The 16916-nt window shown below is 41.0% G+C and overlaps 1 protein-coding gene across 4 annotated transcripts in view; it reads left to right on the top strand.

The window, feature by feature from the left end:
• LOC139762734 (rho-related protein racB-like) overlaps positions 1 to 16916 on the top strand; it is an 82335-nt gene that overhangs the window by 35512 nt on the left and 29907 nt on the right. For 2 of the 4 annotated variants that reach the window (XM_071687797.1, XM_071687808.1), the window contains one exon: positions 10093 to 10190. The exons of 1 other annotated variant lie outside the window; for it this stretch is intronic. In XM_071687797.1, the coding sequence (XP_071543898.1) occupies positions 10104 to 10190 (87 nt within the window). In that variant the 5' untranslated portion in view covers positions 10093 to 10103. Of the gene's footprint in view, positions 1 to 9979; positions 10191 to 16916 lie in introns of all 4 variants that reach the window. One more of the 4 variants, XM_071687787.1, reaches the window with a different exon arrangement.

The following is a 16916-nucleotide window of genomic DNA, read 5'->3' as shown; positions in this document are numbered from 1 at the left end:
CATACACAGACATATACATATATACACATGTACATAATTCACTTTTGCTACCTTATTCATTCCCGTCGCCAACTCGTCACACATAAAATGACAACCCCCTTCCCCCGCACGCACGCAAGGTAGAGCTAGGAAAAGACAACAAAGGCCACATTCGTTCACATTCACTCTCAAGCTATCGTGTATGATGCACCGAAACCAAAGCTCCCTTTCCACATCCAGGCCCCACAAAACTCTCCATGGTTTACCCCAGACGCTTCACATGCCCTGGTTCAATCCACTGACAGGAAGTCGATCCCGGTATACCACATCGTTCCAATTCACTCTATTCCTTGCACGCCTCTCACCCTCCTACATGTTCAGGCCAAGATCACTCAAAATCTTTTTCACTCCATCATTCCACCTCCAATTTGGTCTCCCACTTCTCGTTCCCTCCACCTCCGACAAATATATCCTTTGTGTCAATGTTTTCTCTCTCATTCTCTCCATGTGACCAAACCATTTCAAAACACTCTCTTCTGCTCTCTCAACCAAACTCTTTTTATAACCACACAGCTCTCTTACCCTTTCATTACTTACTCGATCATACCACCTTACACCACATATTGTCCTCAAATATCTTCTTTCCAGCACATCCACCCTCCTCCGCACAACCATATAACCATATAACATTGTTGGAACCACTATTCCTTCAAACATACCCATTTTTGCTTTCCTTTCTTTCAACGCTCCCAGAACTTTCGCCCCTACCCCATCCTGTGATTCACTTTCGCTTCCATGGTTCCATCCGCTGCCAAATCCACTCCCAGATACCTAAAACACTTAACTTCCTCCAGTTTTTCATCATTCAAACTTACCTCCCAATTGACTTGTCCCTCAACCCTACTGTACGTAATAACCTAATGCTACATACAAATCCATTTGCTTTTCTAAGTAAAAATATAAATAAAATATATATATATTTTTTTTTTCTTTGTCGCTGTCTCCCGCGTTTGCGAGGTAGCGCAAGGAAACAGACGAGAGAAATGGCCCAACCCACCCCCATACACATGTATATACATACGTCCACACACGCAAATATACATACCTACACAGCTTTCCATGGTTTACCCCAGACGCTTCACATGCCCTGATTCAATCCACTGACAGCACGACAACCCCGGTATACCACATCGATCCAATTCACTCTATTCCTTGCCCTCCTTTCACCCTCCTGCATGTTCAGGCCCCGATCACACAAAATCTTTCACTCCATCTTTCCACCTCCAATTTGGTCTCCCACTTCTCCTCGTTCCCTCCGCCTCCGACACATATATCCTCTTGGTCAATCTTTCCTCACTCATTCTCTCTATGTGCCCAAACCATTTCAAAACACCCTATTCTGCTCTCTCAACCACGCTCTTTTTATTTCCACACATCTCTCTTACCCTTACGCTACTTACTCGATCAAACCACCTCACACCACACATTGTCCTCAAACATCTCATTTCCAGTACATCCATCCTCCTGCGCACAACTCTATCCATAGCCCACGCCTCGCAACCATACAACATTGTTGGAACCACTATTCCTTCAAACATACCCATTTTTGCTTTCAGAGATAATGTTCTCGACTTCCACACATTCTTCAAGGCTCCCAGAATTTTCGCCCCCTCCCCCACCCTATGATCCACTTCCGCTTCCATGGTTCCATCCGCTGCCAGATCCACTCCCAGATATATATATATATATATATATATATATATATATATATATATATATATATATATATATATATATATATATATATATATATATATATATATATATATATATATATATATATATATATATATATATATATATATATATATATATATATATATATATATATATATATATATATATATATATATATATATATATATATTTTTCCTTTGTCGCTCTCTCCCGAGTTTGCGAGGTAGCGGAAGGAAACAGACGAAAGAAGTGGCCCAACCCACCCCCATACACATGCCTTGATTCAATCCACTGACAGCAAGTCAACCCCGGTATACCACATCGCTCCAATTCACTCTATTCTTTGCCCTCCTTTCACCCTCCTGCATGTTCAGGCCCCGATCACACAAAATCTTTTTCACTCCATCTTTCCACCTCCAATTTGGTCTCCCTCTTCTCCTCGTTCCCTCCACCTCCGACATATATATCCTCTTGGTCAATCTTTCCTCACTCATTCTCTCCATGTGACCAAACCATTTCAAAACACCCTCTTCTGCTCTCTCAACCACGCTCTTTTTATTTCCACACATCTCTCTTACCCTTACGTTACTTACTCGATCAAACCACCTCACACCACACATTGTCCTCAAACATCTCATTTCCAGCACATCCATCCTCCTGCGCACAACTCTATCCATAGTCCACGCCTCGCAACCATACAACATTGTTGGAACCACTATTCCTTCAAACATACCCATTTTTGTTTTCCGAGATAATGTTCTCGACTTCCACACATTCTTCAAGGCTCCCAGAATTTTCGCCCCCTCCCCCACCCTATGATCCAATTCCGCTTCCATGGTTCCATCCGCTGCCAGATCCACTCCCAGATATCTAAAACACTTCACTTCCTCCAGTTTTTCTCCATTCAAACTCACCTCCCAATTGAATTGACCCTCAACCCTGCTGTACCTAATAACCTTGCTCTTATTCACATTTACTCTTAACTTTCTTCTTTCACACACTTTACCAAACTCAGTCACCAGCTTCTGCAGTTTCCCACATGAATCAGCCACCAGCGCTGTATCATCAGCGAACAACAACTGACTCACTTCCCAAGCTCTCTCATCCCCAACAGATTTCATACTTGCCCCTCTTTCCAAAACACTTGCATTCACCTCCCTAACAACCCCATCCATAAACAAATTAAACAACCATGGAGACATCACACACCCCTGCCGCAAACCTACATTTACTGAGAACCAATCACTTTCCTCTCTTCCTACACGTACACATGCCTTACATCCTCGATAAAAACTTTTCACTGCTTCTAACAACTTGCCTCCCACACCATATATTCTTAATACCTTCCACAGATCATCTCTATCAACTCTATCATATGCCTTCTCTAGATCCATAAATGCTACATACAAATCCATTTGCTTTTCTAAGTATTTCTCACATACATTCTTCAAAGCAAACACCTGATCCACACATCCTCTACCACTTCTGAAACCACACTGCTCTTCCCCAATCTGATGCTCTGTACATGCCTTCACCCTCTCAATCAATACCCTCCCATATAATTTGCCAGGAATACTCAACAAACTTATACCTCTGTAATTTGAGCACTCACTCTTATCCCCTTTGCCTTTGTACAATGGCACTATGCACGCATTCCGCCAATCCTCAGGCACCTCACCATGAGTCATACATACATTAAATAACCTTACCAACCAGTCAACAATACAGTCATCCCCTGTTTTAATAAATTCCACTGCAATACCATCCAAACCTGCTGCCTTGCCGGCTTTCATCTTCCGCAAAGCTTTTACTACCTCTTCTCTGTTTACCAACTCATTTTCCCTAACCCTCGCACTTTGCACACCACCTCGACCAAAACACCCTATATCTGCCACTCTATCATCAAACACATTCAACAAACCTTCAAAATACTCACTCCATCTCCTTCTCACATCACCACTACTTGTTATCACCTCCCCATTTGCGCCCTTCACTGAAGTTCACATTTGCTCCCTTGTCTTACGCACTTTATTTACCTCCTTCCAGAACATCTTTTTATTCTCCCTAAAATTTAATGATACTCTCTCACCCCAACTCTCATTTGCCCTTTTTTTCACCTCTTGCACCTTTCTCTTGACCTCCTGTCTCTTTCTTTTATACGTCTGCCACTCAATTTCATTTTTTCCCTGCAAAAATCGTCCAAATGCCTCTCTCTTCTCTTTCACTAATACTCTTACTTCTTCACCCCACCACTCACTACCCTTTCTAATCAACCCACCTCCCACTCTTCTCATGCCACAAGCATCTTTTGCGCAATCCATCACTGATTCCCTAAAAACATCCCATTCCTCCCCCACTCCCCTTACTTCCATTGTTCTCACATTTTTCCATTCTGTACTCAGTCTCTCCTGGTACTTCCTCACACAAGTCTCCTTCCCAAGCTCACTTACTCTCACCACCCTCTTCACCCCAACATTCACTCTTCTTTTCTGAAAACCAATACAAATCTTCACCTTAGCCTCCACAAGATAATGATCAGACATCCCTCCAGTTGCACCTCTCAGCACATTAACATCCAAAAGTCTCTCTTTCGCGCGCTTGTCAATTAACACGTAATCCAATAACGCTCTCTGGCCATCTCTCCTACTTACATAAGTATACTTATGTATATCTCGCTTTTTAAACTAGGTATTCCCAATCATCAGTCCTTTTTCAGCACATAAATCTACAAGCTCTTCACCATTTCTATTTACAACACTGAACACCCCATGTATACCAATTATTCACTCAATTGCCACATTACTCACCTTTGCATTCAAATCAGCCAACACTATAACCCGGTCTCGTGCATCAAAACCACTAACACACTCATTCAGCTGCTCCCAAAACACTTGCCTCTCATGATCTTTCTTCTCATGCCCAGGTGCATATGCACCAATAATCACCCATCTCTCTCCATCAACTTTCAGTTTTACCCATATTAATCGAGAATTTACTTTCTTACATTCTATCACATACTTCCACAACTCCTGTTTCAGGAGATGTATATATATATATATATATATATATATATATATATATATATATATATATATATATATATATATATATATATATATATATATATATATATATATATTTATTATCTTTTTTTTATTATACTTTGTCGCTGTCTCCCGCGTTTGCGAGGTAGCGCAAGGAAACAGACGAAAGAAATGGCCCAACCCCCCCCCCATACACATGTATATACATACGTCCACACACGCAAATATACATACCTACACAGCTTTCCATGGTTTACCCCAGACGCTTCACATGCCTTGATTCAATCACTGACAGCACGTCAACCCCGGTATACCACATCGCTCCAATTCACTCTATTCCTTGCCCTCCTTTCACCCTCCTGCATGTTCAGGCCCCGATCACACAAAATCTTTTTCACTCCATCTTTCCACCTCCAATTTGGTCTCCCTCTTCTCCTTGTTCCCTCCACCTCCGACACATATATCCTCTTGGTCAATCTTTCCTCACTCATCCTCTCCATGTGCCCAAACCACTTCAAAACACCCTCTTCTGCTCTCTCAACCACGCTCTTTTTATTTCCACACATCTCTCTTACCCTTACGTTACTTACTCGATCAAACCACCTCACACCACACATTGTCCTCAAACATCTCATTTCCAGCACATCCATCCTCCTGCGCACAACTCTATCCATAGCCCACGCCTCGCAACCATACAACATTGTTGGAACCACTATTCCTTCAAACATACCCATTTTTGCTTTCCGAGATAATGTTCTCGACTTCCACACATTCTTCAAGGCTCCCAGAATTTTCGCCCCCTCCCCCACCCTATGATCCACTTCCGCTTCCATGGTTCCATCCGCTGCCAGATCCACTCCCAGATATCTAAAACACTTCACTTCCTCCAGTTTTTCTCCATTCAAACTCACCTCCCAATTGACTTGACCCTCAACCCTACTGTACCTAATAACCTTGCTCTTATTCACATTTACTCTTAACTTTCTTCTTTCACACACTTTACCAAACTCAGTCACCAGCTTCTGCAGTTTCTCACATGAATCAGCCACCAGCGCTGTATCATCAGCGAACAACAACTGACTCACTTCCCAAGCTCTCTCATCCCCAACAGACTTCATACTTGCCCCTCTTTCCAAAACTCTTGCATTCACCTCCCTAACAACCCCATCCATAAACAAATTAAACAACCATGGAGACATCACACACCCCTGCCGCAAACCTACATTCACTGAGAACCAATCACTTTCCTCTCTTCCTACACGTACACATGCCTTACATCCTCGATAAAAACTTTTCACTGCTTCTAACAACTTGCCTCCCACACCATATATTCTTAATACCTTCCACAGAGCATCTCTATCAACTCTATCATATGCCTTCTCCAGATCCATAAATGCTACATACAAATCCATTTGCTTTTCTAAGTATTTCTCACATACATTCTTCAAAGCAAACACCTGATCCACACATCCTCTACCACTTCTGAAACCACACTGCTCTTCCCCAGTCTGATGCTCTGTACATGCCTTCACCCTCTCAATCAATACCCTCCCATATAATTTGCCAGGAATACTCAACAAACTTATACCTCTGTAATTTGAGCACTCACTCTTATCCCCTTTGCCTTTGTACAATGGCACTATGCACGCATTCCGCCAATCCTCAGGCACCTCACCATGAGTCATACATACATTAAATAACCTTACCAACCAGTCAACAATACAGTCACCCCCTTTTTTAATAAATTCCACTGCAATACCATCCAAACCTGCTGCCTTGCCGGCTTTCATCTTCCGCAAAGCTTTTATTACCTCTTCTCTGTTTACCAACTCATTTTCCCTAACCCTCGCACTTTGCACACCACCTCGACCAAAACACCCTATATCTGCCACTCTATCATCAAACACATTCAACAAACCTTCAAAATACTCACTCCATCTCCTTCTCACATCACCACTACTTGTTATCACCTCCCCATTTGCGCCCTTCACTGAAGTTCCCATTTGCTCCCTTGTCTTACGCACTTTATTTACCTCCTTCCAGAACATCTTTTTATTCTCCCTAAAATCTAATGATACTCTCTCACCCCAACTCTCATTTGCCCTTTTTTTCACCTCTTGCACCTTTCTCTTGACCTCCTGTCTCTTTCTTTTATACGTCTCCCACTCAATTTCATTTTTTCCCTGCAAAAATCGTCCAAATGCCTCTCTCTTCTCTTTCACTAATACTCTTACTTCTTCATCCCACCACTCACTACCCTTTCTAATCAACCCACCTCCCACTCTTCTCATGCCACAAGCATCTTTTGCGCAATCCATCACTGATTCCCTAAATACATCCCATTCCTCCCCCACTCCCCTTACTTCCATTGTTCTCACCTTTTTCCATTCTGTACTCAGTCTCTCCTGGTACTTCCTCACACAAGTCTCCTTCCCAAGCTCACTTACTCTCACCACCCTCTTCACTCCAACATTCACTCTTCTTTTCTGAAAACCCATACAAATCTTCACCTTAGCCTCCACAAGATAATGATCAGACATCCCTCCAGTTGCACCTCTCAGCACATTAACATCCAAAAGTCTCTCTTTCGCGCGCTTGTCAATTAACACGTAATCCAATAACGCTCTCTGGCCATCTCTCCTACTTACATAAGTATACTTATGTATATCTCGCTTTTTAAACTAGGTATTCCCAATCATCAGTCCTTTTTCAGCACATAAATCTACAAGCTCTTCACCATTTCCATTTACAACACTGAACACCCCATGTATACCAATAATTCCCTCAACTGCCACATTACTCACCTTTGCATTCAAATCACCCATCACTATAACCCGGTCTCGTGCATCAAAACCAATAACACACTCATTCAGCTGCTCCCAAAACACTTGCTTCTCATGATCTTTTTTCTCATGCCCAGGTGCATATGCACCAATAATCACCCATCTCTCTCCATCAACTTTCAGTTTTACCCATATTAATCGAGAATTTACTTTCTTACATTCTATCACATACTTCCACAACTCCTGTTTCAGGAGATATATATATATATATATATATATATATATATATATATATATATATATATATATATATATATATATATATATATATATATATATATATATATATCTTTCTTTTTTCAAACTATTCGCCATTTCCCGCATTAGCAAGGTAGCGTTAAGAACAGAGGACTGGGCCTCTGGGGAATATCCTCACCTGGCCCCCTTCTCTGTTCCTTGTTTTGGAAAATTAAAAAAAAAAACAAGAGGGGAGGATTTCCAGCCCCCCGCTCCCTCCCGTTTTAGTCGCCTTCTACGACACGCAGGGAATACGTGGGAAGTATTCTTTTTCCCCTATCCTTTGGCATATATATATATATATATATATATATATATATATATATATATATATATATATATATATATATATATATATATATATATATATATATTTTTTCTTTTTTGCCGCTGTCTCCCGCGTTTGCGAGGTAGCGCAAGGAAACAGACGAAAGAAATGGCCCAACCCACCCCCATACACATGTATATACATACGTCCACACACGCAAATATACATACCTACACAGCTTTCCATGGTTTACCCCAGACGCTTCACGTGCATTGATTCAATCCACTGACAGCACGTCAACCCCGGTATACCACATCGCTCCAATTCACTCTATTCCTTGCCCTCCTTTCACCCTCCTGCATGTTCAGGCCCCGATCACACAAAATCTTTTTCACTCCATCTTTCCACCTACAATTTGGTCTCCCTCTTCTCCTCGTTCCCTCCACCTCCGACACATATATCCTCTTGGTCAATCTTTCCTCACTCATTCTCTCCATGTGCCCAAACCATTTCAAAACACCCTCTTCTGCTCTCTCAACCACGCTCTTTTTATTTCCACACATCTCTCTTACCCTTACGTTACTTACTCGATCAAACCACCTCACACCACACATTGTCCTCAAACATCTCATTTCCAGCTCATCCATCCTCCTGCGCACAACTCTATCCATAGTCCACGCCTCGCAACCATACAAAATTGTTGGAACCACTATTCCTTCAAACATACCCATTTTTGCTTTCCGAGATAATGTTCTCGACTTCCACACATTCTTCAAGGCTCCCAGAATTTTCGCCCCCTCCCCACCCTATGATCCACTTCCGCTTCCATGGTTCCATCCGCTGCCAGATCCACTCCCAGATATCTAAAACACTTCACTTCCTCCAGTTTTCCTCCATTCAAACTCACCTCCCAATTGACTTGACCCTCAACCCTACTGTACCTAATAACCTTGCTCTTATTCACATTTACTCTTAACTTTCTTCTTTCACACACTTTACCAAACTCAGTCACCAGCTTCTGCAGTTTCTCACATGAATCAGCCACCAGCGCTGTATCATCAGCGAACAACAACTGACTCACTTCCCAAGCTCTCTCATCCCCAACAGACTTCATACTTGCCCCTCTTTCCAAAACTCTTGCATTCACCTCCCTAACAACCCCATCCACAAACAAATTAAACAACCATGGAGACATCACACACCCCTGCCGCAAACCTACATTCACTGAGAACCAATCACTTTCCTCTCTTCCTACACGTACACATGCCTTACATCCTCGATAAAAACTTTTCACTGCTTCTAACAGCTGGATTGCTGTATCGTTTCCAGTAGAATTTAGTCTTGTGGTTCTACATAACGTAAACGCAGGTTATGGGAGGACTTGGGATCTTTAATTCAATGAAATTGTGTCATTTTCAACTTGTTCTAATTCTTTACGTCCTTTACTAAACTGCTGTCATTCTCGTCTTAACCCAACGGTTTGACCACTTAATGGCCACATCTTGAACACTTTGATGTTGTGTATTTTCACCTTTTTTCGAGCTGAAAGAGCACAATGTTTGATGGTGAGACCGATGTATACAATTGAACAGGTTGAGGATAACAGAAATTTAATTCGAACCATAAGACAAGAAAGATGTAGATCAGTTGGACAGTCTCTTGAGGAATAGTTAGCCCATCAACAGCCCGACATCACGAACCTAACACCCCTCACCACAGTGACTAGAGTAAGATAATCCCGTGAACTCACTGATTCATGAAATTCAACCCCTTTTGTAATACCACCTTTTATGTATCATCACATGCAAGTTTTCGGTTATGTCTCCTCTAGGGCTGATCCCTTAGTAATGTTCTGTCTCTCGTCTCGACAGGTGAACCTAAGGCACTAACTCGTTCACGTCTGGCCACTCCTCAGGTATAGTCTCCGTATGTCCCCACATGACTCAGTCTCTGTCTCTCTCTCTGTCTCTCTCTCTCCTTACAGGTGTGCCACACATGGCGCAGCAGAGTCACCAAGTAAAGATCGTGATGGTCGGCGATGGAGCGGTGGGAAAGACGTGCTTCCTTGCGGCCTATACTCAGGTAAACCTCGGTGTACAGTGGTATGGATGTCCCTGGCTCATTCACGGGTCGAGGGCACAGGTTCTAGTTCAGATTGCGGCAGTCGGTCCACAGGCAACCCAGCTCTTCATTCACTCCTTGGGATTGGTTGATGGAATGGGTAACTAGCTCAGGTTCCTTGTATTTTCAATTTCTAAAAGGGGAAACAGAAGAAGGAGTCAACGGGGAGTGTTTATCCTCCACGACGGCTCAGACTGGGGTGTTTGAATGTGTGTGTGTGTGTGAGGGAAGAAAGGAGAGATAGGAAGTATGTTTGATGAAAGAAACCTGGATGTTCTGGCTCTCAGTGAAACGAAGCTCAAGGGTAAAGGGGAAAAGTGGTTTAGGAAAGTCTTGGGAGAAAAGTCAGGGGTTGGTGAAAGGACAAGAGCTAAAAAAGGAGCAGCACTACCCTTGAAGTAGGAGTTATGGCAGTATGTGATGGAGTGTAAGAAAGTAAATCTAAATTGATGTAGGTGAAACTGTACGTGGATGGAGAGAGACGGGTGATTATTGGTGTTTATGCACCTGGTCAAGAGAAGAAAGATCTTGAGAAGCGAGTGTTTTGGGAGCAGCTGAGTGAGTGTGTCAGCAGCATTGATGCACGAGACCGGATTTTAGTGATGTGTGATTTAAATGTGAAGGTGAGCAAATTGGCAGTTGAGGGTATAGTTGGTGTACATGAGGGCATTCAGTGTTGTAAACGGTAATGGTGAAGAGTTTGTGATTTGTGTGCTGAAAAACAGATTGGTGATTGGCAATACCTGGGTTAAAAAGAGATTTACATAAGTATACCTATGTGAATAGCAGAGATGGTCAAAGGGCATTATTGGATTTCGTGTTAATTGATAGGCGTGTAAAAATGAGACTTTTGGAGGGATGTCTGATCACTTTCTTGTGGAAGCGAAGGTGAAGATCTAAAGAGGTCTTAAAAGAAGAAGAGAGAACGTTGGGGAGAAGAGAGTGGTGGATTTAAGCGAACTTAGAAAGGAGACTTGTGTGAGGAAGTACCACGAGAGATTGAGTGTAAAATAGCAAAAGGTGATAGCAAATGATCCAAGGGGAGTGGCAGAGGAATGGAATGTGTTTAGGGAAATAGTTATGGCTTCTGCAAAAGATGCCTGTGGCAGGTGGGAGGTGGGAGGTGGGCATATTAATAAGGGTTAGTGAGTGGTGGAATGAAGAAGTAAAGTTGTAAGTGAAAGAGAAAAGAGAGGCGTTTTGACGATACTTGCAAGGAAGGAGTGCAAATGACTGAGAGACGTATAGAATAAAGAAGCGGGAGGCCAAGAGAAATGTTCAAGAGTTAAAAAAGAGGGCAAATGAGAGTTGGGGTGAGAGATTATCATTAAGTTTCAGAGAGAATAAAAAGGTTTTTAGAAAGGAGGTAGATAACGTGCGTAAGACAAGAAAACAAATGGGAACATCGGGAAAGGGAGCAAGTGGAGAAGTAGTAACAGATAGTCATGAAGTGAGAAGGAGATGGAGTGAGTATTTTGAAGGTTTGTTGAATGTGTTGGATGATAATGGCAGATATAGATTGTTTTGGTCGGGGTGGAGTGCGAACGGATAGGGTCAGGGAGAATGGTTTGGTTAAGAAAGGTTGTGAAAGGTTTACGGAAGATGAAATCCGGCAAGGAGGCGAGTTTGGATGATATTGCAATAGAATTTATCAAAAGGGGGGGGGGGACTGTGTTGTTGATTGGTAGGTAAGGGTATTCATTGAACATATGGATCATGGTTAAGTGCCTGAGGATTGGCGGAATGCATGCATAGTGCAACTGCACAAAGGCAAAGGGGGTAAAGGTGAGTGTTCAAACTACAGAGGCATAAGTTTGTTGACTATTCCTGGGAAATTGCATGGGGGGGAGGGGTATTGATTGAGAGGGTGAAGGTATGTACAAAGCATCAGACTTGGGAAGAGCAGTGTGGTTTCACAAGTGGTAGAGGATGTGTGGATCAGGTGTTTGCTTTGAAGAATGCATGTGAGAAGTTCTTGGAAGAACAGATGAATTTGTATGTAAGTATTGGATCTGGAGAGGGCATATGATACGGTTGATAGAGATGCTTTGTAGAGGGTTTTAAGAGTATATGGTGTAGGAGGTAAGTTGCTAGAAGCAGCAAAAAGTTTTTACGAAGGATGTAAGGCATGTGTACGAGTAAGAAAAGGAGAGTGACTGGTTGCCAGTGAAGATGTCTGCGGCAGGGGTGCGTGATTGTTTACTTTGTTTATGGATGGGGTGGATGGGGAAGTAAATGCAAGAGTTTTGGAGAGAGGGCGAGAATGCAGTCTGTTGGGGATTAGAGGGCCTGGGAAGTGAGTCAGTTGTTCGCCGTTGAATAAGCTCTAGAAGTGGCTGATTCCAGTGAAAAACTGCAGTTAACTATTGAGTCTGGAAAAGCGTGTGGAAAGAGAAAATTGAGAGTAAATGTGAATAAGAGGAACGTTATTAGGTTCAGTAGGGTTAAGGAACAGGTTAGTTGGGATATAAGTTTGAATGGAGAAAAATTGGAGGAAGTAAAGTATTCTAGATATCTGGGAAAGCACTTAGCAGAGAAAGGAACCATGGAAGCGGAAGTGAGTCATAGGACAGGGGAGGGGAGGAATTTTCTGGGAGAAATGCAGATTGTGTGGAAGGAGAAAACTTTCTCTCAGAAAGCAAAAATGGGTATTCTTGAAGAAATAGTAGTTTCAAGAATGTTGTACGGTTGCGAGGCATAGATATAGATAGGGTTGTACGGAGGAGGGTGAATGTGTTGGAAAGTAGATTTTATGAGGACTCACATCGAGTAAGTAATGAAAGAGTAAGAGAAATGTGTGGAAATGGAAAGAGTGTGGTTGAGAGAGCAGAAGAGGGTGTGTTGAAATGGTTTGGACATATGAAGAGAATGAGTGAGGAAAGATTGAAAAAAGAGATATATGTGACAGAGCTGGAGGAAACAAGGAGAAGCGAAAGACCAAATTGGAGGTGAAAGGATGAAATGAAAAAGATTGTGAGCGGCTGGGGCCTGAACAAACATTAGGGTGAGAGGCGTGAAAGGAAAAGAGTGAATTGGAACGATATGGAATACGGGGTCGACATGTTGTCGATGAAATAAACCAGGGCACGTGAAACGTCCGGGATAAGCCAAATAAATGTCTATGGGGCTACATATTGAGTGTAAACCAATGCAGCTTTTCTTTTTTTGTTTTGCTGTTTTGCCTTTAGCAACAATAATACTATAAGGACCTTTCTGTTAGACTTAAGCAACATGAATATAGTATAAGAACGGGACAAGAATCAAATGCCTTCTTTAATCACGTTAAAAACTATGATCATTGTATTGACTGGAGTAACGCCATCTCAGTTATCAACTCTAACTCTATTACCAAGAGAAATATCATTGAATCTTCTATTATTAAATACACAAAGAATTATAATCTTAATATTAGTGATGGTCTATACAAATTAGATAGCTTTATTGTTGATAAAATTTGTAAAATGATAAGTTTATGAACGCTCGTTGTATGTTTTGGACAATCACATGTTTACCAAATGACGTCATAGTTTCCTCTCTTCGATGTATATCAACTGACTGTTATATTTCTCTCTTGTGTCTCCCCTGATGATGTGATTATTACACGAAAGTGCACTTGGGAACTTTTCGTGTTTCATTTTCCCAATGGACTCATAGGAATATATATATATATATATATATATATATATATATATATATATATATATATATATATATATATATATATATATATATATATATATATATATATACCTAATATATTATCCCTGGGGATAGGGGAGAAAGAATACTTCCCACGTATTCCCTGCGTGTCGTAGAAGGCGACTAAAAGGGAAGGGAGCGGGGGGCTGGAAATCCTCCCCTTTTGTTTTTTTTTTTCCAAAGAAGGAACAGAGAAGGGGGTCAGATGAGGATATTCCCTCAAAGGCCCAGTCCTCTGTTCTTAACGCTACCTTGCTAATGCGGGAAATGGCGAATAGTATGAAAGAAAGATATATATATATATATATATATATATATATATATATATATATATATATATATATATATATATATATATATATATATATATATATAGGGAGCGGGGGGCTGGAAATCCTCCCCTCTCTTTTCTTTTTTTTTTTTAATTTTCCAAAAGAAGGAACAGAGGGGGCCAGGTGAGGATATTCCAAAAAAGGCCCAATCCTCTGTTCTTAACGCTACCTCGCTATCGCGGGAAACGGCGAATAGTATGAAAAAAAAAAATATATATATATATATATATATATATATATATATATATATATATATATATATATATATATATATATATATATATATATATATATGGGGAGGTGATAACAAGTAGTGGTGATGTGAGAAGGAGATGGAATGAGTATTTTGAAGGTTTGTTGAATGTGTCTGATGACAGAGTGGCAGATATAGGGTGTTTGGGTCGAGGTGGTGTGCAAAGTGAGAGGGTTAGGGAAAATGATTTGGTAAACAGAGAAGAGGTAGTAAAAGCTTTGCGGAAGATGAAAGCCGGCAAGGCAGCAGGTTTGGATGGTATTGCAGTGGAATTTATTAAAAAAGGGGGTGACTGTATTGTTGACTGGTTGGTAAGGTTATTTAATGTATGTATGACTCATGGTGAGGTGCCTGAGGATTGGCGGAATGCGTGCATAGTGCCATTGTACAAAGGCAAAGGGGATAAGAGTGAGTGCTCAAATTACAGAGGTATAAGTTTGTTGAGTATTCCTGGTAAATTATATGGGAGGGTAATGATTGAGAGGGTGAAGGCATGTACAGAGCATCAGATTGGGGAAGAGCAGTGTGGTTTCAGAAGTGGTAGAGGATGTGTGGATCAGGTGTTTGCTTTGAAGAATGTATGTGAGAAATACTTAGAAAAGCAAATGGATTTGTATGTAGCATTTATGGATCTGGAGAAGGCATATGATAGAGTTGATAGAGATGCTCTGTGGAAGGTATTAAGAATATATGGTGTGGGAGGCAAGTTGTTAGAAGCAGTGAAAAGTTTTTATCGAGGATGTAAGGCATGTGTACGTGTAGGAAGAGAGGAAAGTGATTGGTTCTCAGTGAATGTAGGTTTGCGGCAGGGGTGTGTGATGTCTCCATGGTTGTTTAATTTGTTTATGGATGGGGTTGTTAGGGAGGTAAATGCAAGAGTCTTGGAAAGAGGAGCAAGTATGAAGTCTGTTGGGGATGAGAGAGCTTGGGAAGTGAGTCAGTTGTTGTTCGCTGATGATACAGCGCTGGTGGCGGATTCATGTGAGAAACTGCAGAAGCTGGTGACTGAGTTTGGTAAAGTGTGTGGAAGAAGAAAGTTAAGAGTAAATGTGAATAAGAGCAAGGTTATTAGGTACAGTAGGGCTGAGGGTCAAGTCAATTGGGAGGTGAGTTTGAATGGTGAAAAACTGGAGGAAGTGAAGTGTTTTAGATATCTGGGAGTGGATCTGTCAGCGGATGGAACCATGGAAGCGGAAGTGGATCATAGGGTGGGGGAGGGGGCGAAAATTTTGGGAGCCTTGAAAAATGTGTGGAAGTCGAGAACATTATCCCGGAAAGCAAAAATGGGTATGTTTGAAGGAATAGTAGTTCCAACAATGTTGTATGGTTGCGAGGCGTGGGCTATGGATAGAGTTGTGCGCAGGAGGATGGATGTGCTGGAAATGAGATGTTTGAGGACAATGTGTGGTGTGAGGTGGTTTGATCGAGTAAGTAACGTAAGGGTAAGAGAGATGTGTGGAAATAAAAAGAGCGTGGTTGAGAGAGCAGAAGAGAGTGTTTTAAAATGGTTTGGGCACATGGAGAAAATGAGTGAGGAAAGATTGACCAAGAGGATATATGTGTCGGAGGTGGAGGGAACGAGGAGAAGAGGGAGACCAAATTGGAGGCGGAAAGATGGAGTGAAAAAGATTTTGTGTGATCGGGGCCTGAACATGCAGGAGGGTGAAAGGAGGGCAAGGAATAGAGTGAATTGGAGCGATGTGGTATACAGGGGTTGACGTGCTGTCAGTGGATTGAATCAAGGCATGTGAAGCGTCCGGGGGTAAACCATGGAAAGCTGTGTAGGTATGTATATTTGTGTGTGTGGACGTGTGTATGTACATGTGTATGGGGGGGGTTGGGCCATTTCTTTCGTCTGTTTCCTTGCGCTACCTCGCAATACGCGGGAGACAGCGACAAAGTATAAAAAAAAAAAAAAAAAAAAAAAAAAAAATATATATATATATATATAAATATATATATATATAAATATATATATATATATATATATATATATATATATATATATATATATATATATATATATATATATATATATATATATATATATATATATATATATATATATATATATGCATATATATATATATATATATATATATATATATATATATATATATATATATATATATATATATATATATATATATATATATATATATATATATATATATATATATATATTATCATTATACTTTGTCGCTGTCTCCCGCGTTAGCGAGGAAGTGTAAGGAAACTTGAAAGAATGGCCCAACCCACAAACATACACATGTATTTACATACGCGTTTACACACACACATATATACATACCTATACATCTCAACGTATACATATATATATATACACATATACGCGTGTATATATACATATATACACATGTACATAATCCATACTGTCTCTCC

The sequence above is a fragment of the Panulirus ornatus genome, chromosome 3 (genome assembly GCF_036320965.1).
Source record: "Panulirus ornatus isolate Po-2019 chromosome 3, ASM3632096v1, whole genome shotgun sequence".
In the NCBI taxonomy this organism is placed as follows: Eukaryota; Metazoa; Arthropoda; class Malacostraca; order Decapoda; family Palinuridae; genus Panulirus; species Panulirus ornatus.
Note: the sequence above shows the minus strand (reverse complement) of the source record. Positions and strands in the feature narration are given on the sequence as shown.